Source organism: Hipposideros armiger, unplaced genomic scaffold, assembly GCF_001890085.2.
Source record: "Hipposideros armiger isolate ML-2016 unplaced genomic scaffold, ASM189008v1 scaffold_84, whole genome shotgun sequence".
In the NCBI taxonomy this organism is placed as follows: domain Eukaryota; kingdom Metazoa; phylum Chordata; class Mammalia; order Chiroptera; family Hipposideridae; genus Hipposideros; species Hipposideros armiger.
The window spans coordinates 4,064,880-4,088,782 of NW_017731434.1; the positions used below are offsets into that span (position 1 = coordinate 4,064,880).

At 38.1% G+C, this 23,903-nt stretch overlaps 1 protein-coding gene across 3 annotated transcripts in view; it reads left to right on the plus strand.

Annotated features, from left to right (window-relative positions):
* The window catches only part of PTGFR (prostaglandin F receptor), a 37,309-nt gene extending 23,188 nt beyond the window's left edge, over positions 1 to 14,121 (plus strand). For 2 of the 3 annotated variants that reach the window (XM_019643986.1, XM_019643987.1), the window contains exon 3: positions 10,764 to 14,121. In XM_019643986.1, the coding sequence (XP_019499531.1) occupies positions 10,764 to 11,066 (303 nt within the window). In that variant the 3' untranslated portion in view covers positions 11,067 to 14,121. The remainder of the gene's footprint in view (positions 1 to 10,763) is intronic. The other variant, XR_002124189.1, reaches the window with a different exon arrangement.
* The last annotated feature ends 9,782 nt before the right edge of the window (positions 14,122 to 23,903 follow it).

The following is a 23,903-nucleotide window of genomic DNA, read 5'->3' on the forward strand; positions in this document are numbered from 1 at the left end:
TCTTAATGATCAAGAGGTTGTCTTATGTCCCCATGAAATGGAATTATTTTTAATTAAGCTGACTGGGTAATCTCTAAGGTCTGAATATTTTCCTGGACAGAGTATATGCTGATTTCCTTTTGAACTATAATCATATTATGTTTTAGAGTCAATTAGACATTGGTGAAAATCCTGACCCAGACCCTTCCTTCCTAGCTACGTGTTTTGTATCTCAATTTGTTCATCTGTAAAGAGGATATAATAAAACTTACTATAATGTTGCCAAGAGCAACATTACAAGCTTCTGTAATAATAAACCAACTTTGCCAGTTGAAAATCTCTCCTTGGGAAAACATAATGTGTTTCAGGGCTGATGTTTTACTGAAACACCTTACTGCTACCATCTACTTTTGCTATTAACAGTGTTGCCAGCAGTCAAAGTAGTCTATTGTTCCTCAAACAGTGTGCCCCCAGTACCACAACTGATTTCTAACTAGTTGTTTTCTCTTTAATTCGTAGATGAATTGCTAATAATTACTTTAGTTATGACATTTTAGATAAACATATCTTGATTAGGATGAAAATATGTCTTCTCTATCTATCATTGCCAGTGTTTAGAGCATAACCAATATTTTGTTAGCCTAACTATGGGTTTGAGGTAGATAATCATGGTTAGAAAGAGCCAGAGTTTACAATGCTCTTAAAAGCACAGTTCAAAGTAAAATGTTACAAATAACTATTAGAACAAGGCAGGACATATGCAAGGTCGGACAATTAAGTTCGCTAACTTTCCACTATGTATATGCACAGTGGAAAGTTCGCAAACTTAATTGTCTGACCTTCAAAAAAATACATATTTTCATATACACTTTTTCTTCTTCTAAGCCCTAAAAATTTTGCCTACAGACTTTTTATTTTCATCATTGCCAAAGAACAGAAATTATGGAATAAGGATAACAAATTGGTTTGGATTAGAAAAAAAAAATAAACAAGATCCAAAAGGACATCTGAAGACCAGTCAAAAGTTAAAAGGATGAAAGGAAAGAGACTGTTAATATGAAAATAATTTGTATACCTGAAATTAATGTAACTAATATAATATTGCTTACCAACTACACCTAAATGGAAGAAAGAAAATAAAGGAAAATCATGCCTTGCATATGGGATAGATATAAAGAGGGAAAAGAAAAGATGCTGAGCTTTGTCTTATTAGATCAGTTTACATGTATTAGTTCATACTTAAAAAAAAAAAAGAAAAAAAAAGACCTTCCCATCCCAGAACAGATAACACTCCTCTGCTTTCGCATCCTTTTGACAACTATCCTTCTGAAGGATGCCCCAGTTGTGTGGTACTCAACTCATCTGACAGTAATGTCAGTTACATCTGTTGTTACGGGCACAAGAGATCTGGAGCAATATATTTATTCTCATATATTCCTGATTTATGCTAGTGAAAATATATTAATAGAAATACTGGGTGAGAAAGTGCTAGTGTCAGCTAGAAAGAACACTGGACATAGGCAAACAGAAATTGAAACCTAAAGAGTTAAAAATGAGACTAACGCCATGAAGGCCAATACATGAATCCTGACTCACCATCTCCTCTTCAAATCCTGACTCCACCATATTTTAGCTGAGTGACCTTGGGTTACTTAACTTCTCCATGCCTCAGCTTTTTCGTGTTAAAATAGGGAAAACATTGCTTTCCTCAAAGAGTTGTTAAGGTTAATTAAATAGGATACTAAAGTATTAAAACTGTGTGTGGAACATAATAGGGACTCAGTAAATGTTAGCTATTATTTTCTTTCTATTATCTTGTTCATAAATATAACATACTGCTACTGTCTCATTGCTGGGAATGATGGAGTGAAAGATCACAGGCTTTGAAGCCAGATAGACTTGGGTGTAAATTCTGCCTCTGCCGCGCACCAGCAGTGGGAACTTGGGCAAGTTAACATGTCTGTGATTTAGTGTTCTTATCTGCAGTAAGAAAAATAGTAATTACTCTGTGAGTTTTGTGAGGATGAAATGGGCTGAGATATACATCAATATGCGAGTGTGTATGTGTGTGTGTGTGTGTGTGTGTGTGTGTGTGTGTGTAAAGTGCCAACATGACTTTCCTTGAAGGCACATTGGAGGGAAGGACTTTCATTGTTCTATTGTGCCTAAAGTAACCTAGTGGAGCTGGTCTTTCTGTACAACCCCTGTGAATGGAGGTGTCAGATACTGAAAGGAATACTTCATGGCCAGCGGTAGATGGACCAGAGCTTCTCTAAAGTTAAATTAAACTAATTGATTAGTTAGTGAGTTTAACAATGGTTGGATCTAACAACTTATGTGGAAGATTTGGGTATGGTAGAAGTCCTTTAGCCAAGATAAAGACCTCTAAGACAGAGAAGTCTACAGTAGCACCTTGAAGGTACCTCCCCGCCCCACCATTCTAAACTCCCAGACCCTTCTGTGATCTGACCAGGTGGGAATCTCTGCATCTGTCTCTACTCTTCAACCTCCCCAATGCGTCCCAATTTTGACCAGAGACTACAACCCTTCCCTAAGGGACAGTAAAGGCTTCTGCGGAGATGTTTGATTTATGACCTTAAAAAAAATTAAAAATTAAAAATTCACTTAAATTGTACCACTTTCCTTTAACCTTAAGTAAATAAGCACTTTGGGCAGACTACCGATTAATGGTCTCAAAAAGTCTGAGGCATTCCTTGAAACACAAATTTACACAAGCTTTCTTTTACTTCTGTTGTTTTGCACCTTAATTCCTTGACTTCTGGCATCTGGGTTTTTTAAGTGATAAGATACTAAAAAAGGGAGGGCAGGGGTTTGAGAGATATTATGAAAGTGGATTGCAGAACATGTGCTGAGGTACTGGCTCAGGTGTGATGACATCTCAGGCTCCAAACTGCGTGTTAATACCGTGATGCAGATCTATCAATACAGAGTCACAGAGATGTGACTATAACGCTGCATGTTATGTCTAATTGTGTACCCATACATTTAAGTATGAATAATTTGGAAACAAGCAGAGAAAAATGAAGGCTGTCTTGCTGTACATATTCATCATTATTAAGTAAGGAGCTTATTTTCTGTAGTGTGTTAGGAGTTAGGATCAATTCACCAGGGGCAACGCAAAGGAGAAAGTAGCTGACACAATCCTGGAAGCACAGGTAGGAGTACGTCCAGATCCCAGGAAATGATTGTTCCACTGAGCTTGGGACTTACTGGACCCTAAATAGATTGCTAAATTTATTTCTGGTCAGTGCATTTTTTTTAAAGGAAGATTGAGAAACCAGAGTACATGAGATGGACAGCCAGCAGTTTGCAGACCATGGTGTATGAGGAACAGTTGAAGAAATGGAGAAAAAAATAAAGCTAGTGTTATTTTTAAAGCAAGGAAAGGCTGACATTTAGCGATTGATTATTCCACGGTGTTCTGGAGAACAAAACTCGGCTATGTAGAGCACATTTTAGCTCACAATAACAGAGAATGCTCAACAACTCACATGGTCAAAATGGAAGAGAATAGTGCCCAGTCTTTCCCACCAGATACTTAATGACACCTGCTAGGAGTTCCTGCTTTGTGAAGAAGACTGGATTTGATAAAGGAAACTTTTCTGTATCTCCCAAGATTTTGTGATTCTGTCTTGTGTGAAGTGATGTAGACAATTCTATGTGTGCTTAATAAGTGAAGCGCATTTTGTTGTCCCTTGCTCCCAGAATCCTTTCCGTTACCTTTTTGCTTTACTCTCTGAAACATGAACTTGGGTCTTGGTGGTAGCGATCACCTGAACACAAAATTATTTATTGTAGATGATGACTGGCTTTGGGCTGAGAAATATGTACAGAGTTCCCTGAATCCCTCTGATTCAGAGACGTACATCCTAAACCCTGCCTTATATGTAAATCTTGGCCTGTCTCAGAGGCAAGGTGTATGTAGCTGTGTTAATCTGAAGGCAGAAAGAGAAGGGCTTTTTCAGGCATTTTTATAACCGGAAGAGGGCCTCAATTCTCACTGCTTTCTCCTTCCATCCCGCTGCTGCTTTGGAAAGAATGGACATGCTGGCAGGAGCAGCAGCTCTTGACTTTGCAACAGATTCCACAGGCCTCCTCCTGTAGGCCTCTCTAAGTATCTCACTACTTAGGGAGCTTTCTCTGTTCCCCTGGGTGAAGTTCGGTAGAAGATTGAGCAAGTAAACTACAGGGCCCCTGGGCAAGCTAATGTAGTAATTAGAAGGACAGGGCTGGGGCAGACTTTTATTCCCTCGGTGACACCAAGTTCCCTTATCTTGCTGAAACATAGTTTCCTTATCCTTAAAATACAGATAACAATAATACACATGTTGTTATGAGGGTTAGTTGACCTACTAGAAAAAGAACCTTCCTAGCTTAGGGAAATACTCAGATCTAGCTTTTATTATTATTCAAGCCCGGACCTCTCACTCCTTGGTGGTCTCTAGCATGGTGCTCTGCTTTACAGGAAGCTTTCTTCCTCTCCCATGATTCAGGATCGCATAACTGTCAGAAGGACCAATTCTTGTGGATTGGTGCCAGCCTGTGTTTTGATAGTGGTCAAGTTCTATGATAGAGTCTGCAGTTGGTAATTAAGGACATTCTCTTAACTGTGTAGTTTGGTCTCATTCAGTCATGACTAATTTACTTTCATTGTATCTCAGGACAGCCAGCCTCTATTTGGTCTGTAGAACATATCTTTTGATTATATTCATTTTATACTTCCTACTTTTTTCCTTAAAGAAATCACATGATATAACACCTACATCAATTTTATTTAATTTTAATTTTTGTTATATTTGGTATTCTGGTATAAATGGTTGTATTTTATTCTCTTAAAAAGTGTCATAAATTTTGATTTTGTAAGGACTAGCAGCAAGGGACCATGACAATTATTCCTAGGAGTTCTGGCATAAAGCTTCCCACTAAACAAACTTGAAAACAGTGCAGGCCTGGGAGAAGAGACAGAAATAGCAAATGAAAATACCTGGATTCTGCAAATGAGAACCTTCCTTACAATGACTTTTTTGTTTTTTGAGTATCATACTTTTTTTTCCTGTATGTACTGTTCCATTTAAAATTTAATATTTTACACATCATTTCCTCAGGCAGCATGAAGCAGTGAAGATTCATCTAAAGTATTATGATTCGGGATGGTCCCATTTTGAAGGGAGAGCAGTATGGACACAGGATGTCCTGCTTTCTTATTTCTTTGCAACTGTCAAAGTTGTTAGGTAGAGACAGAAATGTGCTGTCAATTTTGTCATTGGTTAATCCTCTGCCAACAAGTCAAGCAGAAAAAAGTTAATCTGCACAAATGTTTGTATTCTGCAGCACTGATGTATACTTTGGGGTGAGCAACATTTCACAGCTGTTCTAGAGTTGGGCTGTAAGAATTATGATACACTTTTGTCCTTTTATTCCTCATTGTAATATTTCTGTCTTCTCTCTGAATCATTTGCCATTTGCAAAGTGTTGCCTTAATTTTAATGACTATTCAATAAATGGGAAATGATTGAAATATCATTACCTTCTATATTCAACAATATAGAAATTTCTATAATTTAGGTATGAAAAAATTCATAGTTGAAAGATATATCCTGCGAGAGCCTCTACATTTCAATTTGTTAAAGTTTTTTTTTATGAAACAATTATTGTGGAGTTTCACAAGAGTAAGTTTTTTTGAAGGTTCTTATAGTCACTGTTGCAGAGATGGAACAATCTATTTAAAAAATAAGCACTATTTAGTTAAATCACCACAAATATACTTAACTCTAAAAGTCACCTGTTGAATTGAAATGGATTCACTGGTTTATATAAAGTGCCTTTTCCAAAATTGCCATTGAAGTTAAACTAAAATGAAAATTCTCATTTGCAAATACTCATAGGTGCTGTAACATTTAAAAATCAACCATTTATACACAGTTCTTTGGTCCTAGTTATCCAAATTAACAGATAGGTTAAACTTCTCACATGGAGATGAAATGGAATGGTCCCTTGACAGAGCTTTCCAGGGCCTTTTTTCATCATTTGGTAAGGCTGGATTGTAATTGCGTAACTACAAGTAGCCCCCTATCTCTGTGGTTATTCAAGGGCCATACCTTAAGATCAGTCTTTGGATGATAATGTTATAAAGGACAATAACTTGTCAATCAATGAATTCTACCTCTGTGTACTCTTTCATTCCCCCAAAGAAACTGTCCCTGAACTAGTCTTCTGTGATGACAGAAAGGGGGAAAGGAATGACCTGCTTCCAGGGATAAGGTAACTACGTGTGAAAATAGACGCTTCAGTGACTAGATGAGAGCCATGTATAATTGTCATAGACATCGCTCATATGAAAATAGGTGTTGATAATATTCTAAAATATATGGTTTTGTATCTAAAGAAGTTGGACATTCCACCAGAAGTGGTTTTGATTATATATTCATTTAACTTTCCTTAAAAAATAGTGCCAAGGAGAAATTCAGACAAACTACAGAGGAATCATCATAAGTTCAAAATCAGTCAAGTCTGAATAACTGGTTTTGGCATCCTAGAAAAACTGAAAAAAGTTACACTTTTAAATGACTGCACCTGGTTAGCTGTAAATAGCCCTGTCTGTGACACGTTTTATGTGTCTTTATTACTTGCAACATCATAACTTTGTTTTTGTCAGTCTCCCCTCACAGGGACCTCATTCATTCAACGACTATTGACTGCCCTTCAGTATACCAGGTGCTGGGGATACAGCAGAGAATCAATCAGACAAAAACATATGCTTTCAAGAAGAGTCTATTTTAGCGTGAGAGACAGTAATAAGAAAAGATAAACAAGCAAAATATACCATATGTTAGATAGGATTTATCTCTGTGTCATTAGCATCTAGCACAATGCCTAGACATAACAGACACTCAAAAACTACTCTTTGCTGGATTGGTTTACTTCTATGATTACTCAAAGGAACAGAAGCACAATTCTTGAATTTGCCATTGCTTTTAATGGTGAACAGGTGCTGGAGTCCTGGTACTGACCAACAGATATATAGACTAAGGGTATGTGTGGGATGATGGAATAACTTCCAGAATAAAACTTTAGTGAACATGAACTCTGCTATCTACGAGTAGAGCAGCCTGACAGATTCATTAATTTTGGTGGCCTTAACAATGGATATAATTGTATTATGTGGCCTAGGTGAATGGAGATTTTATTGCGTTACCTATTTTGCTCTTTGCAACTGACAATGCTTATACACTTCTCCCCCACACATTTCTTTGACCTCAATATTTCTCTCTTATGTTAGTGTTGAGTGTCTTAGAGGTATCAGGTTAGTTCATTGATTTTTCCAAGGAATGTCTGAATCCTTGGCCCTGTCTACTTTTCAGTTAGAATTCTAATAATCATTAACACAGATGAACAACTGTAACATGCAAAGGCCCAAACAAAGATATTTTAGAAAATGACACATAATAATTCCAGATAATTCTTACAAACTAGATGAAAGTCTGTGTGTGATGAGAATCTATACACGACTCTCTGGAACCAAGGTCGTGTCGCCTGGCCAGAGAAGAATGCTTTCATGTCTTGTGTGGCGAAGCTTGACACAGCCCAAGGAAAACGGCAGACTTTTCTCATTCTTACCCCCGCTCCCACACTTGTTTGTGCCAGTCTTATCAGGGCTTGAATTTTTCAGGCAATTCTGTGCCACCTCACTCACATACACATAGATATGCATAAATAATCCATGTTTGTTCTGATTCTTTAGTGCAATACTATATTTCAATAAGTGAATTGTGAAAAAAGTGCAAGTTATAAAAGCAATGCATGATCTATCTAAAAAATTAGTAAAATCGAGTTAAACCAAAGGAAAATCAAAATGCTTTGTCATTCTACTGTCTGGAGTTTACCAATGAAAACACTGAAATACACCCCAGTCTTTTTTCTATGCATACACAAAATTACATATTTTTTTTTTCAAAATTGGATCACATAGTCAATACAGTTTCGTAACTTGCTCTTTAAAAAGTTAATACTGAATCACAAACATTAATGCTTGCATATTGTCCCAGTATGTAAAATTACCATAATTTATCTTTTATTGCAAACTTAGGTTGTCCCAAATTTTCAATAATATACTACCATCAACACAGTACTAGCGATAATTGCTTTGTGTAAATATTCCACCCACATCTTTGTTGGTGGCTAAGTGATTGGTGTTTCTTCCAAGCCGGGCCCTAGAATAACCTCTCTCCCAGGCTGGGCTAGGGGTGGAAGGAGGGAGAGAGTGAGAGTTAACGCTTGGGTACTGCCTGGGTACTGGCTTCCCCCAGCAGGGGACCTCACTGTCCTCTCATGGCTGGTGATGCACTGCTGATTGCAGAGGCAAGAGGAGAGTCAGAGAGGTGCGTGACATGTAACTCGGGCATTTTAGATTTGCACATCTCTAAAGCAGGCCCAGCTGTTCCGTGCAATTTCACTGACCATCTGTTCCCAACCATGCAGAACAGTGTGTTGGCTGGGCCCTGAGATTCCCAGGAACACACCTAGTCATTAATAGGAAATGCATTCATTTAATACTCGGGAGGCAAGAGAAATATTTGTTCACTCATCCTTGAACCAGATCTCCTCCCCAAACCTAGCCAATAGATTGTAAATTCTACGAAGGCAGGCCCATGCCTGCTTGGTCTGCCCTCAGGGCCAAGCACATTTCCTGGCACATTATCTGCCGATAATTGGCAAATATTTGATGAGTAAAGAAAAAATATAAAGTGAAAATATCTCAATTTAACTGCCAATTGGGTCTTGGCTTTGCTTTCTTCTAAAAGAAACTGGGCCCATACAGGTGTATGTCTTCAATAACTTGGGGAGCAGTGTTCTAAGAGCCTGCCTGACCCAGGCACTGTTGCGTGGTAACTGTGATTTTTTCTGTGTTGAAAATTGCTTGGCCTTATTGAGCTATAGAATCTTTAGGCCTGCAGTTTGATCCATTATCCCCCTAATAAATGAATCCCAAGGGAAAGAACCTTTTCCCAAGGGATCTGCATGGACTTTAAGTCCTACCCTTTTTAGTGACAGCAAACCACCTCAGTTGGAATCCTTCACTGGTGGGTGCCATCATATTAAAACTTTTAGAAACATTTTAAGCTTCAAAATGTTAGACAATTGTGATGAATAGTCAGTTGTTTCTCTGATGACTCCTAGAAATAGCCTCAGTGAATAAAAATAATACAACTTTACTCATTCCAACACTTGCTGTGTGCATCCTAGGTGTCAGCTTTTTTCTGGATATTGGAAATGAAAATAAGAGATGCTCGTAGATATACAAATCAGTGCATAGTTATCCTGCAGTGTGGTCAGTGATATAACTGGGTATGGACAGGATGCTGTGGGAGCACAAAGGAAGGAGCTACTTGCTAATTCATCTCAGTGAATTTGGGGAAAGTTTCATGAAGATGGGGTTCAAAGGATGGGTAGGGGTTTGTCAGGCAGAGGAAGGGGAAATGAGAATTCAACACAAAGAGCCACAAAAGCCAAAGCTCAGAAGGGCAGAGTACATCTGGGACAAGTGAGGCCTTCACGGCGGCTGGAGCAGAGGGTATCTGCAGGGGAGGTTGGATTGTAGAGATGCACTTCACATGCATCATCGAGGAGCCAGCTAGGGCGTTTGCACTTTGTTGTGTAGATAATGAAGGTTTTGATAAGGGACAGATATCCTTTCACCATTAGGATCATCAGGCCAGATGAAGATGTTTTCTTCTGATCATGGTCCGTGAAGAAGACCAAGAAGACTTGATTCTCTTCTCATTTGGGTTTTAGGCTTTGTTACATCCTCTCTTAATCCTGGTGGCATAATGGTCCAAGCCTCCCTTAATTTTCCAGTTTCAGCTTTTGCTCATTTATTTATTTATTTTTATCGCCAAACTGTTTTCAGCCCCCTCCCCCTCTGCCTTGTTTGTCTGTTCTGCAATTATTTATTTGAAAGTCAAAACTGGGCTCAGTGATTAAACTGGTTCTAACATGTAGCTGGGACCATTTATGGAACTTATTCCACAAAATGATCTCTTTTACTTCATGGGGTGGTCAGGAAATTGACATATAAGATCAAAATCTACATTAAATTTCAAGGGTAGTACAGAGGGGAACTCATTTCCTCAAAGCCCTTAGAAAGTTCTGTTGCATTTTTGGAGTGTTTTGGCCAAGTTAAATTAAGACTAGGATGAGAGATAGAGAAAAGGGAAAATGAAATAGAAGATATGGGTATCATTGTAGTTACCAAGCTGAAAATTCTAAAAGTAACACTTCAGAAAAATATCATATGCCATGTGCAAATTAATATCAGATACTCTAAATTCATTTTAAAAATCTTATCTATAGTGTATGTATGCTTTAGCTTATCTATACTTTATTTACATAAATATACTTTAACTTTTTCATTGAGATGTACAAATGTGTGTTTGCTTTGAACTTACTATTCTCAGAAGTAAAAAAAAAGGTTGGTTATTAGTATCAGTGTGTGTCCTCTCTTGAGTTACTCTATTTGTGCACATTTGACTTACCATATAAGTTATCATTTTGTAGGTTTGATGTCAATTTGAATTCAAAGGATTCAGATGTATGCATCAATGTTTCTGCTATTGTTCATTTCTTTTTGTCAGTATTTTGCAACATAACATCACTTCACAGAAGGTGAAATGAATACTATGTAGCATAGCTAGTTAAGTTAAAATAAAAACTATAGGACTGAGAAAATGTCTATCAACTGATTTCTCTGTGGTGTTTGTTCGCAGGTGACTATGGCCAACATTGGAATAAATGGAAATCATTCTATGGAGACCTGTGAAACAACGCTTTTTGCTCTCCGAATGGCAACATGGAATCAAATCTTAGATCCCTGGGTGTATATTCTTCTACGGAAGGCTGTCCTTAAGAACCTCTTCAAACTTGCCAGACGCTGTTGTGGAGTGAATGTCATCAGCTTACGTGTTTGGGAGCTCAGCTCTATAAAAAATTCCTTAAAGGTTGCTGCTATTTCTGAGTCACCAGTTGCAGAGAAAATAAATCAGGAAGCACCTAGTTTAATTGGACAGTAAGTCAGTGTAAGTCGAGGAAAAAAATTAAACATTTTGATGAAGTTTTACTTAATTGTATAAATATATCAAGCCTAACTGGAAAATTCAGATCTCAGCGGGTAGTTTGGGGGCACTTTTGTCAGATTTGGCTTTTGAAATTTGTTAAATTAACTGTGTAATTGCACATTTGTTTTGTCAACTGGAGGTAAACATGATGAAATAATGCCAGGGGAGTCAAATTGAAAACAATTTTAGGCTTATCTGTTTTATTTGTGCTTTTTGAATGAGTGACTGTTGAATCTTAAAGCATTTACTTGGCTTATTTGCCAAAGAACATTGTAAAGCTACCTGCACAATGAAATGGCTATTTTGGGGTCACTGCTCTGCAGCTGTTCCCAATAGATTAGGCCCAATGAGATGGAGCACCCTCATTTTTTTATCTGGTCTGTCTTAACCCCTCATTATATAACCTCAGTCAATATATCAAGTCACATGAGATTCACTGTGGCTTATAATGACCTCCGTATACACCAGGTGTGGCTGGCAGGTTGCCTAATCTTGCAAGCCTGTTTTGAATGAGCCTATCCTTGTCATATTTGATAAATATGGCTGCTTGCATTTAATATTACAAAGGTCAGTTTGAAGGTTTTCTTGGTAAGTCATAGATTTGCACAGTTTTCAAATAATCCCCTTTTCCTCTGAAAACTCTAGTGTACAGTAACAATTTTTAGAGAAGCAAAGGCTCTATCATAGCACAGATATAAGCAATTTGCATTATAGCAGTTCCTTGACGTTCTGCCATGGATAATGCAAACAACCGCAACTTAAACCCAGTGATAGGTGCAAGAACACTGGCAAAGGCGCTTGCTTTAGCTTGAGTTGTCATTTCTGTGTCAGAGAACAAAAGACAATCTATATATAGTATACAAAGGCTATCTGTAGGTCATGTGTTTCGTCTGCTCTCCACTTTTACACACACACACATACACACGCACGCACACATGCACACACATGGACATCAGAAATTTCTGTTGAAAGTGGCTTCATGAAATTTGCATCTTCTGAAGCCTATGCTACAGTGTCAAGGGGAGGACTGGCAAGTAGACAGCCATTTGGAAATCATTCTAAAGGTTAACCAAGAGATCAAGGGATAATAATCTCTCCCCAAATTTCCCAGTAATACTTTAGACCTTGTCTTTGCTTATTTGTATAATTCAACCCAAAGAATTTTAGTAATGTCTTGGGTCCATCAGAGCCTAGGGGAAGTAGTTCTGCTTCACAACAGGGAAATGCATTTCTGGAAAAAAGTTCATTGTCTTCATTAACTGAGGTCCATGTTAAAATTAATCTTCCTTGTGACACTGATTTCAGATTCTCCGGGAAATCTGTGCAGTTCAATTACGCTTAAGTTACTATGTTCACAGATTTTTGCTTTTGACTGGTAATTTACATTGGAAGTCATTATTTTGGAAAATTATCATGAATAATTTAAAGAAATTAAGCAAATAGCTTCATTGAAGATTTAAAGGCAACCATTTTCCCCCCAGTAAGTTTAAAGAAGGAAAACACACATATACACACTGGTACATGATATAATTAATTAAAAACCAGTAAATGATTAATCCCACAAATTTAGGTTACTCTGCTTTATAGAGCACATAGTAGATGCTCAATAAATACATGCCAAATCGAATCGCAAGAATCCTTGGTGCGCAATGAGTATGAAATTGCGAAGTTTTTGTACACTTTTAATTTAAACTGACAATTACCTACCGTTATTGTGATATATATGTATGTATATATGCATATATATTTGTGTGTGCATATATATAGATATTATATCTTCAGTGTATATGCTTAAAAAAGCCATTGCAATTTATGACTGCTGTTTTATTACATTATTGTTCTCTTCTGTTTCAAGAGGACTTAAAGCCCAGAACTTTTAGTTGATTTAAAGGAGATATCTATTTCTCACAGCTATTTAGAAGTGTTGGTATTCTGTGACCTGAGGCACAAGGAAACAAAGCTCCATCCTTCTTCCTTATACTGGGTAGGATGCTGCAGGGAGCACTTCCATATGTTGTGACCAGGGACAGATGTGGGGGAGAAACTCTTATGGAGAATTCCAGGCCTCTTCTCTTTGCAGCTTCTTGTCATCGAATGGCAGAATCGTTGCTCTAGTGCCGTGATGTCACCCTAGCCACGTGTATCTGTATTAAGGAGATATTGTGGAATGACCATGTGTGGGAGAGCATGAGCGTGCAAGGTTTGGGGGAGTGACAGGGGACTCACTCTGTGCCTACCTTGGAAGGATTGTATTACCTGAGCACAGGTTTAGGGCAACTAAATTGGTTTTATGATGATGTTTAACCCAAGAAGTTAACACCAAAAATTGAAAAAAAAAATTAGTAAAAGAAAATGCATTTACATTGTTTTAGCTTTTTCATCCAAGGAAAATGAAATAATATGCATATCTGCTTTGGAATTTTATTACTGGTATTATTCATTATATTATACAGTATAGTTTGGTAATTTATTATATAATGAATAATAGAATGAAGAATCCCCCAATAACTTTCATACAAATGTTCAAAGTAGAAGTGTATTTATTCAGGTTACTGGAAATAAATAATACAAACAATGTTCAACAAGTTTACCAATTTTGAAGTTTTAAGCTCTATTTTAAAATTCATAATTAGACCAACAGAGTAAATGACTTTCTCTTGTCATTCGGTAAAATAGTACCTAAGCAACTTCTCATACTATTTGGTTATCTTATTTCTGCAAATTATTCTGGGCAAATAGCTTGAAAATGCAGTCTTTTTCTGATGTTAGTGAACCTTAAAATTGAGAACAAAATAAGAAACCCAATAGTACATAGGTTTTTATGATTATGAATACAAACACAGATAGTGCTGACTCATAATTAGCTGTGGGTGTGTCCCCAAACATCAGACTTTCTACTATGGATTTAACTAGATGATAGACATATGCTTAAAATATTTTTTTTTCTAAAGGCAGAAACTTGCTTCTACTTACTTGTATTACCTAAAAGTTCTCTCTCTCTCTCTCTCTCTCTCACACACACACACACACACACACACACACACACATCTGTCTTATGTAACTAACAGTCTTGTTTGCTCATCTGCAGACTTAAAAAGAAAAACCTGTGTTGGTGTTGTGCCTAATCTTACAACCCAAATAAGAGCACTTGTTAAATACGTAGAGAGTGATTGAACTTTTTGTGGAACTTGTTGCTAGCTTCACCTGTATCACCATCATTGCTCCAGATTAATAAACTACCTAAAGTCAGAATTTAGGGGATGGAAATACACATTTTCTTACTTCTTCATCTGGGTGTCAGAATATTTTACCACCTAGTAAGTAATGCTGGATTTCAATTTGTTAACTGACACATTTTAACAGTAGATGAATATCATGTGAATAAATGTATTTTGTGTTCTTCATACTTGTTGGATTGTATAAGAGATTAAATAGTGATATGTATATTTTGTTGCTTGCATCAATATGCAACTCATGTAATTTTAGTGCTTTGACTAATTTAAAACTTCAAACAAATGATGTTACAATAAACTTGGACTAGTGTTTATCAAGGGTGGTTATTTTCAGGAAGGTCAGATAAGACTTAGAACTCTTGAACCTAAACTCCCATTTTTATCTAATAGATGGGAAGAATTTCAATTTGTTTTTCATTATTACCTTTTGCTGTCCCTTTCCTGCCCACTCTTCTGTGACATCTGCTTTCTTTCTTTTTCCTGTGTCTCACCTTACCTATGTAGGTCATAATTCTGATGGGAATCTGATTATTTCCAAAATACAGTGGCCTAGCTGTCTCAGTCAGGATAGCCAAAGTATGTGACAATAAACCCCAAAATCTCAGTGCCATAGACCCACAAAGGTTTGTATCCCATCTATGGCTCCTGTTCACGCACATGGGGAACTCTTATTATTGTAATCACTCAGCGACCTCAGATGACAAAGCAGCCACCATATTAGATGTTGCTATTTGCCATGCTACAGGGAAAAAACACATGGTGGCTCATGTGCTAGCTCTTAGAGCTTCCACCTGAAGGTAACACATACAGAGTCTGACAATGAAGTTAGCGAACTCATCCTAGAAAAAGTGCTACATATCTCATTGTTGAATATCACTATGGTCACCTTCAAAGTACTCTTGGGAAGCTATGCACTGACGCCAGCACCTAGTCCATGCTTCAAAGCAATTTTGGAACTCTTTTTCTGGAATGGCCATCAGAGCTGTCATTGTATTACCCTTGATGTCCTGAATGTCATCCAAATGTCTTCCTTTCAATATTTCCTTTATCTTCAGGGTAAAGAAAGAAGTCATTGGGGGCCAGATCAGGTGAGGAGGGAGGGTGTTCCAATACAGTTATTTGTTTTCTGGTGAAAAACTCCCTCAGAGACAGTGCCGTGTGAGCTGGTACATTGTCGTGATGCAAGAGCCATGAATTGTTGGTGAAAAGTTCAGGTTGTTTAACTTCTTTGCACAGCTGTTTTAGCACTTTCAAATAGTAAACTTGGTTAACTTTTTGTCCAGTTGGTACAAATTCATAATGTATAATCCCTCTGATATCAAAAAGGTCAGCAACATCTTTGCAACAAGTTCTCAAACTTAATTGTCACACCTCAAATTACTTTTGCTCATACACCTCTAGCCAAAGCAAGTGATATGGCCCTACTAACTTCAAGGGGGGCAGGTAAGTGCAATACTATAATATGCCCAGGAAGAGAAGTGAAAATAATTGGTGGACAACACTAATGATTTCCACATTAGGTTAAAGAAAATATTTCATTCTTGCTTTCCTAATATAATTCAAACTGGAACCATGTTTATTTTAATTTAGTATTTAAAAACATCATGGAATGAAAACATTTAGGACTCATTCCTCTATGTATCTTGCGATCTATAAAGAAAAGGAAGAATGAATGCCACATACATGCCACATGTTGTTTGCAATTAATAGAAATTTTAGATGATGAAAAAAACCACTATAAAATAAAAAGTGAAAAACTTGTTTCTTAAGAATACAGGAAATGAGACATTTCTGTATAATGCCCAGGCATTGCCTAATTGCAGCATTTTCTGAAATTGTTGCTTCTAATAAATGAAGATGTTTGAAATATGTTTTTGCCTTTGCACTTTCAGTATCCTTACGCTAGAATATGTGTACCTTGATATACCCCATGCCATTGAATTCTATCAAACTGTCAGAAAACCTGAAGTACTATTATAGCACTGGAACAAAATTAAACCACATTTCTTTTCTTTTTCTCCAAGTGGGAACAGTCCCTTCACTTTGAACCCAAACATGACAGTAAATCAGAATCTTGGCTAAAATTAAATCTTAGTACTCTGGAGATATAAGTTTATACACCAAGTGTTCTGTTCAAAGCTTCCATAGGGAGTTATGTGAAGAATTTCTGGCAAAGCCATCTTTCTGTGCTGCAAAAATGTCAACTGAAAGTGACAAGATAAATATATGACATGCAATGATAAGAAAGTAGTTTGAAGGTTTTTAGGTTCTCAAAAATTTCTTATTTTCTAAGATATACATTTCAGTTAACAATATAAATACTTTATGAAAGAATAATGAAAATACCATTTTACATACATCTTATTCATAGTAAAATGGAGGCAGAATTATTGAAAGCTAAAGAAACTATATTTTGAATTTGGAGAACATTTTACATTTCTACTTATAAAAAGATATGTATTCTCTCTCAGAGTTTCATATTTAATTTCATTTGAATTATTTTCAAGTTCTCATTGATAAAACCCAAATTAACAATATGCACTTTGTTGTGGTGCTAACTTTCCCATGTTAAATGAGCCAATCCTATATTAGTATACACCTATATAATTTAAGTTTTAATAAATGACATCATACTAGACATGCTGTTGTGGTCTGCATTTCTTTATTTCAATAGTCCATGTTAATCTGTACAGAATATTTTTTAACAGGTAAGTAGTACTACATAATATAGATGTACCATGATTTAAATTAACAATTTTCTGTTGAAGGAGAGTTTTTTTTGTTTCCAGTTATTTCCTTCTTTCAAATAATGCTATTTCAATATGCACATCCTTATACTTTTTTCTTTGTGTTTTATGGAATTGCTGGGTTAATGCATCTTTATTTTTCAGTGTTGATATGTACTGCTAAATAGTGTAACGTGTGCTCCCATTCTCTTCTAAGGGAAAATGTCCTAATTCTGACATCACTCACTGTGTATTTCAATAATCTTTTTATTGTCAACAATCTGACTGGCAAAAATAAATCATACTTTATGTTAATACTTTATGTTAAACATACAAAATTTGATTGTTTGTTTTCTCCTTTCTTCTACTTAAAGAAATCCTTTTAACATTTCTTGTAATACTGGCTTGGTGGTAATGAATGCCTTTAGCTTTTTCTTGCCTGGGAAGCTCTTTATTTCTCCTTTAATTTAAAATGATAGCTTATCTGGGCAGAGTAGTCTTGGTTGTAGGCCCTTGTTTTTCATCACTTTAAATATTTCCTGCCACACCCTTCTGGCCTGCAAAGTTTCTGATGAGAAATCAGCTGATGGTCTTATAGGAGCTCCCTTGTTGTTTTTCTCTTGCTGCTTTTAGGATTCTCTCTGTGTCTTTAACCTTTGCCATTTTAATTATAATGTTTATTGTTGTAGGACTGTCTGGTTTCATCTTGTTTGGGACTCTCTGCATTTCCTGGGCTTGTATGTTTATTTCCTTTGCCAGGCTAGAGAAATTTTCAGTCATTATTTCTTCAAAGAGGTTCTCAATCTTTTGCTCCCTCTCTTCACCTTCTGGTACTCCTATTATGCGAATGTTATTATTATTGATGTTGTCTTACAGGTCTCTTAAACTATTTTTATTCTTTTTTATTCTTTTTTCTTTTTGTTGTTCCAATTGGGTATTTTCTGCTACCTTGTCTTCTTCTAAATCACTGATTCGATCCTCTGCTTCATCTAATCTGCTGTTGATGTCTTCTAGTGTATTCCTCATTTTAGTTATTGTATTCTTTATTTCTGGTTGGTTCTTTTTTATGGTTTCTATGTCTTTCTTTAAGGTTGCTATGTCTGTGTTGAAATTCTAAGTTCCTTAAGCATTCTTATAAATGGTGTTTGAAGCTCTGTCTCTGGTAGTTTGGTTGCCTCCATTTCATTTAGTTCTTTTTCTGGAGTTCTCTCCTGTTCTTTTATTTGGGACATGTTTCTTTGTTTCTCATTCTGACTGCCTTTCTGTATTTGCTTCTATGTATTAGGTAAATATCCCATGTGTCTCAGTTTTTGCTGGGTGGCCTTATGCAGTGTGTGTCCTGGGTGGTCCAGTGGTGCAGTCTCTCAGGTCTCTTGTACATGTGTTCCAGGTGTGTCCCTTGAGTGTGTTGTATGTGTTCTCCTGTTATAGCTGAGCTTGATTGCTGTTGGTGCATCGGTGGATGGGATTAACCCCAGACTGACTGAATGTGAGGATTGGCTTGCCCACAGTGTATGATCTGCTGTGTGTGGGTTGACCCCTTAGAGGAGGATTTGCTCTTGTGCCTGTTGAGACCCCCCCTTTGAGTCTTTGCTGCTTGTGGGGCTAACCAGGTAGTGCTCTGGTGTTGTCTGAAGCTGGCCCCTGTGTTTTTGTTTCTGTGTCTCTTGGGAAGGGCTCCCTTGCAGACCAATTTCATCCTTGCCTGTGACCAGCCTGCAGCTACCTGGTAGGAGCCACAAAGCTCTATGTGGTTGGCTGCTGCCTATGCTGGACCTGAAGGCATGTGGGGGTGGACTCACTGTGAATCAAGGCCAGCTGCCACCTGTAGTGGGCCTGAGGCAACTTAGCAAAAAGCTCAGGGTCCCCTAGACCTATTGCTACCTGCCAGCTGCTCATCAGGCCCAGCCGTTGAAAGATCCTCCTTAGGTTCATGGGCCGGGCTGGCCTACCCAGTGTTGAGAGTGCCCTCAGTGATGCAGTGCTAGCTGAGTGGGGTGGAGTCCGAGGGAATCATGAGACATGGCCGGTGGGTTTTATAATGTTAATGCAGATTCCGTTCTTATGCCAGTGCCCAACCTGTGACCACTTTGCACAGTGCCCTTAGAACACTGCAGCGAGCCACCACCCTCCTTGGAGCAGTACCTGGGCTGTGACCATTTTGCAAAATGCCCTTAGCACACTGCAGCCAGTCACCACTTGCCTCAGGCTCACAAATCCCCAAGAGCTGCCCAAGAGTGTCTGTGGAGCAGGTTTTGTGTCACTGTCCACCACCAAAATCTCCCTGGACTGTCAGGGGACCCTCAGTTGCTTCAAAAGGCCTCTGTGGCTTGTGGGGGCAGGGCAGGCCACCCAGGTGCTCAGAGTGCCCCTGGCAATGCAGCTCTAGGTGGGCAGGGTTCCGGGAACCTAAGGGGTGTGGTTGATGTTTTCTACAAAGTCAATGCAGTCTCAGCTGCCACCCTGGTGCTGGGTCCAAGACCGCCTCAAGAACTCCATGGCCAGTCACTGCCTATCTCAGGCCTGCAGGTTCTGAGTTGCCCAAGAGACATTGTGGCACAGGTCTTGGGTTATCGCTCACCAGTAAATGTTTCCCTTCAAGGGCCTGCAGCTGGGGCAAATAGGCTTCCACAGCCTGTGGGGTGGGGCCAGCAGCCAGCAGTCAAGAGTGTCCCAGGCGATGGAGCCCCAGCTGTGTGTGGGAGGGGCTGAGGGAGGGGCAGAGACCTAGGGCATCACCAAGGTGGTGCGCACATGTGCGAATTCTACCAAACCAATGCGGTCCCAGACTTGGCCCTTTGGATGCAAGCTTAACATTGAAAGGATGGTGCCTTGCTGTAGACCTCATGTGTGGCAGGCTTCACACAGGGATGACAATGGCTCCTGTCCCTCCAGCTCCCGCCCTGAAGTGACACAACTCAGCAGGCAAAATCCTTGGTGATTTTCACTGCCAGGTGCCATGGGAGCTCCTCTTCCTGGCACAGGACCACTGGGTTGGGGAGCGCAGCGTGGGGCTGGGAATCTTCCCTCTTCAAGGGGAACCTCTGTGACTAAGGTGTCCCTCCCATTGTTGAATCACCATCCGTGGGCTTGGGGTCAGTCCACTTCTCATCTCCCCACCTCATACTGATTTTGATGTGGCCTCTTCTTTATAGCCTTAGTATTAGGGGTTCTGTTCAGGTGATTCTGTTCTATAATTTGTTTGTAATGTTGTTTGATACTGGGATGCAATAGGCATAGCATTTACCTAATCCTCATAAAGCTTTTTGACAATGCAAAATGTACCACTATTTTAGTACTGGCAATTTAACTCCATTCCCAAATGCTTTTTTGCTCCAAGCCCAAACAAATTTGACCTGAAAAATCTAAGAACTAAAATAGCATGGGATGATATAGGTTAACAGTGAAAGTCACATACAAAAAGACAAAACAGACATAAGTGAGGCCATGGATTAGCTGGTTGCATATCTCTTACTGGCATCAAAAGAAATTTTGTTGTACTGTAGGCAGCAAAATTCCCATAGTAGCTTGAAAATATTGCTTACATTTTACAATTCTAACCAAAAGCTTTTTTTTTTTTTAAAGGAAGGGTACAAGGCTATTTGGATAAATTTTACATTTTCCTCCCTACACTTCGACTGTTTATAATTTTCTTTGATCCTTGCATTTTCCACTCTGAATCCAAATAGTTTTAAAATAGTTTCTACTCTAGTAAAATAAATATTTAGTCAGTTGTTGGCTTTCCAAAGGGGTACTGAAACTTTTTCAGTTTCGAAATAAAATACAAGGTGTGACAAGTAAGTTCATGAACTTCTTCCAACGATGTTGCTAACCTTTTTTTGATATCAGGGGGATTATTTATTATGAATTTGTACCAACTGGACAAAAAATTTACCAAGTTTACTATTTGGAAGTGCTGAAAAGGCTGCATGAGAAAGTTAGACGACCTGAACTTTTTGCCAACAATTCATGGCTCTTGCATCCCAACAGTGCACCAGCTCACACAGCACTGTCTGTGAAGGAGTTTTTAGCCAGTAAACAAATAACTGTATTGGAACACCCTCCCTACTCACCTGATCTGGCCCCCAATGACTTCGTTCTTTACCCAAAGATAAGAAAATATTGAAAGGAAGACATTTTGGTGACATTCAGGACATCTAGGGTAATATGATGGCAGCTCTGATGGCCATTCCAGAAAAAAAGTTCCAAAATTGCTTTGAAGGGTGGACTAGGCACTGGAGTCAGTGCATAGCTTCCCAAGGGAAGTACTTCAAAGGTGACCTCAGTGATATTCAGCAATGAGGTATGTAGTACTTTTTCTAGGATGAGTTTGTGAACTTAATTGCCTGACCTTGTATAATACTAATACTTTGGGGACAAGTCAACTATTAGAGTTGGTGTAATTAAAAACAACTAGAATGGGGCCGGCCAAGTGGTGCGTTGGTTAAGAACTGGCTTGGGACGCCAGAGGGCCCCGGTTCGTCTCCCACATATGAGGGCCAGTGACACTGCCCTCTACAGCTAAGATGCTGAACAACAGCTCAACCTGGAGCTGGGTTGCCATGAGTCGCTGGCGACGGCGTAGGCTGCAGCCCCTGCTGCAGTGGGTTGCCATGGGCTACCGTGTGTAGCCAGCAGCCAGCGTGAGTGGCCCTTAAGCCACTGTGAGAGGCTGTCCAGAAGCCGGCGACTGATCTGCCTCACCTGGGAAGAGTGCAATGATGGTGCCAACCTGGGCCAGTGAAGCAACGTCCTCCACAACTAGACTGAAGAACAAAAAGGACAGCAACTTGTCTGTTCCCCTTCCCCAAATTCCCTAATAAATATATTAAAAAACAAAAAAACAAAAGAAAACAACTAGAATGACCAAATCAGTGGACCAAAACTGAATAAAAGTACTTGGACACAAAATTTAATTCTACATGTATGAAAAATATAAGGTCTTTTTCACAAGTCCAAATAAATGGTATTTCTAAGGCAAGGGGGAAAAAGCTACAGAAGCAAAAATCCAAGCTGTGCTTTTTCAAAACACAATTCTACCCAAGAAAGCTCCTCTCCCTCTTAAGAGTAATATATCATTGGTTACTGGGAGACTTGCAAAGATTATCAAACATAAACACAGATAAAAATGTTTTAAGTAGTCACTTTTTTAAACATATCATTCTGAAATCTCAGTGCGAAATATACTAATTTGCAAAACATGAAATATTAGAAGAGCTAAAAACAGCAACAGGATAGTCTCCTGAAGATTATGACAATTTGTCATCTATTTATGATTTGGGTTTTATAAGATTAGAGATTTCCTCAGGGTAACACTCAAAAGGAAATGAAAAACAAGAGCTCAAAAACTTACTAAGAATTAAAGAAGCTAAAATTAGAAGCTCTACATAGCTATTTGATTTCCAAATTATAATTGGGCAAATATCAAATTGTCCTTTAGTGATGTTTTTAGTGATGCTTTAAGAAATAATGGCATTTCCCATGATGTAGGATTCTCCAGAAGATCTATCTGTGGCTTCTGTGGATCTTACTCTCTTTCTGATTTATGGTACATGCCTCCCAGCACTTATTAATTGCAATAATCAGAAGTTTGTGATAATCAAGAAGAGCTTTTCAAGAAGAATCCCATGTGCCAACAAGACCTTGAGTGAAAAGGACCTTGGATATGTATGGTGGTTGTATGGTTTTGTGCTGTAATAAAGAGGTATCATCTGTCTTTTGTCTCCTATGTCTCGTAAACATGTTAGTTCATCCTCCATGCCTGTGAAAATAGGTTTTTGGTCCTCTATTGATTCAAACCCATTATAGTTTAAGTCCAACTAAAACCTAAATATATTTTGGATCAGCTTGCCTTGACATGTCAGCAGAATTTATCATGGATTGTGATTTGATTAAGAATTAAGACAGCAATTTATTCTGACCTAATGAAGCAACATCAACTACTTAGCCTTTGGGCTGGCATTGCTGTCATTCACCTGTACGTGTGTTTAGGAACTTTCCACAGTCCTGATTTGTGAGTAGTAAGTATGCAGGGAAAAGAATGACTTTAATGTCTCTAGCCTCAGAAGAAAAAATGTTGCATATTTCAAGAATGGAAGATGATCTGCCATTACATTATGACATTGGTCTTGGAAATAATTCAACTTGCATAAACATTACTGGTAATTCTTTACAAGATTATGACCACTCCCTGAAATTCAACATTTCAATAGTAATTCTGAGTAAATTTTGCAAGTAAGTAAGAGTGTCGTTGTTAAATTTGTAACTATTAATACCATTTGTGAAAAAGCCTGTGGCTCAATCTTCATTTGTCTAATGACCTAATGATACATTAATTATGGATACCAGTCATTCTTTGCTCTGATGATGAAGAAATGGTAAGCGGCTGTTGAGTTCCAACATGTATGATTCTTAAATTTGCTCTTCATTGCAATTGCCTTTGCAGGTCAAGTGTCATGACATTTTACCTGATATTTAGCTCCTAGCTGCTTTTTTTCTCACCCCTTTGTTTCCAAAGGGTCACCACTTTGACCATTCACATTGAATGTCAAGTTTTCTTTCTGAAAAAAATAGTTATGACTATTTTACCTATCTGATTTCAAATTATTTTTATTCTTCACTGTCTTCAACATCAGGTTCAACAACTTAGCATGACAAACAAAGCTCTTCATTTTCTTGTCTGTAGTGGGTCCCTTCTGGAGAGTCTGAGAGTCTTATGAGCCATCTCCTTTTCTCTGAAATTGCTGAGTCTCCTTCTATCATTGACCTACTTGATGTTATCATTTCATTATATTAGTATGTCATTTTAAATAGACAAACTCTATGTCTTGGAG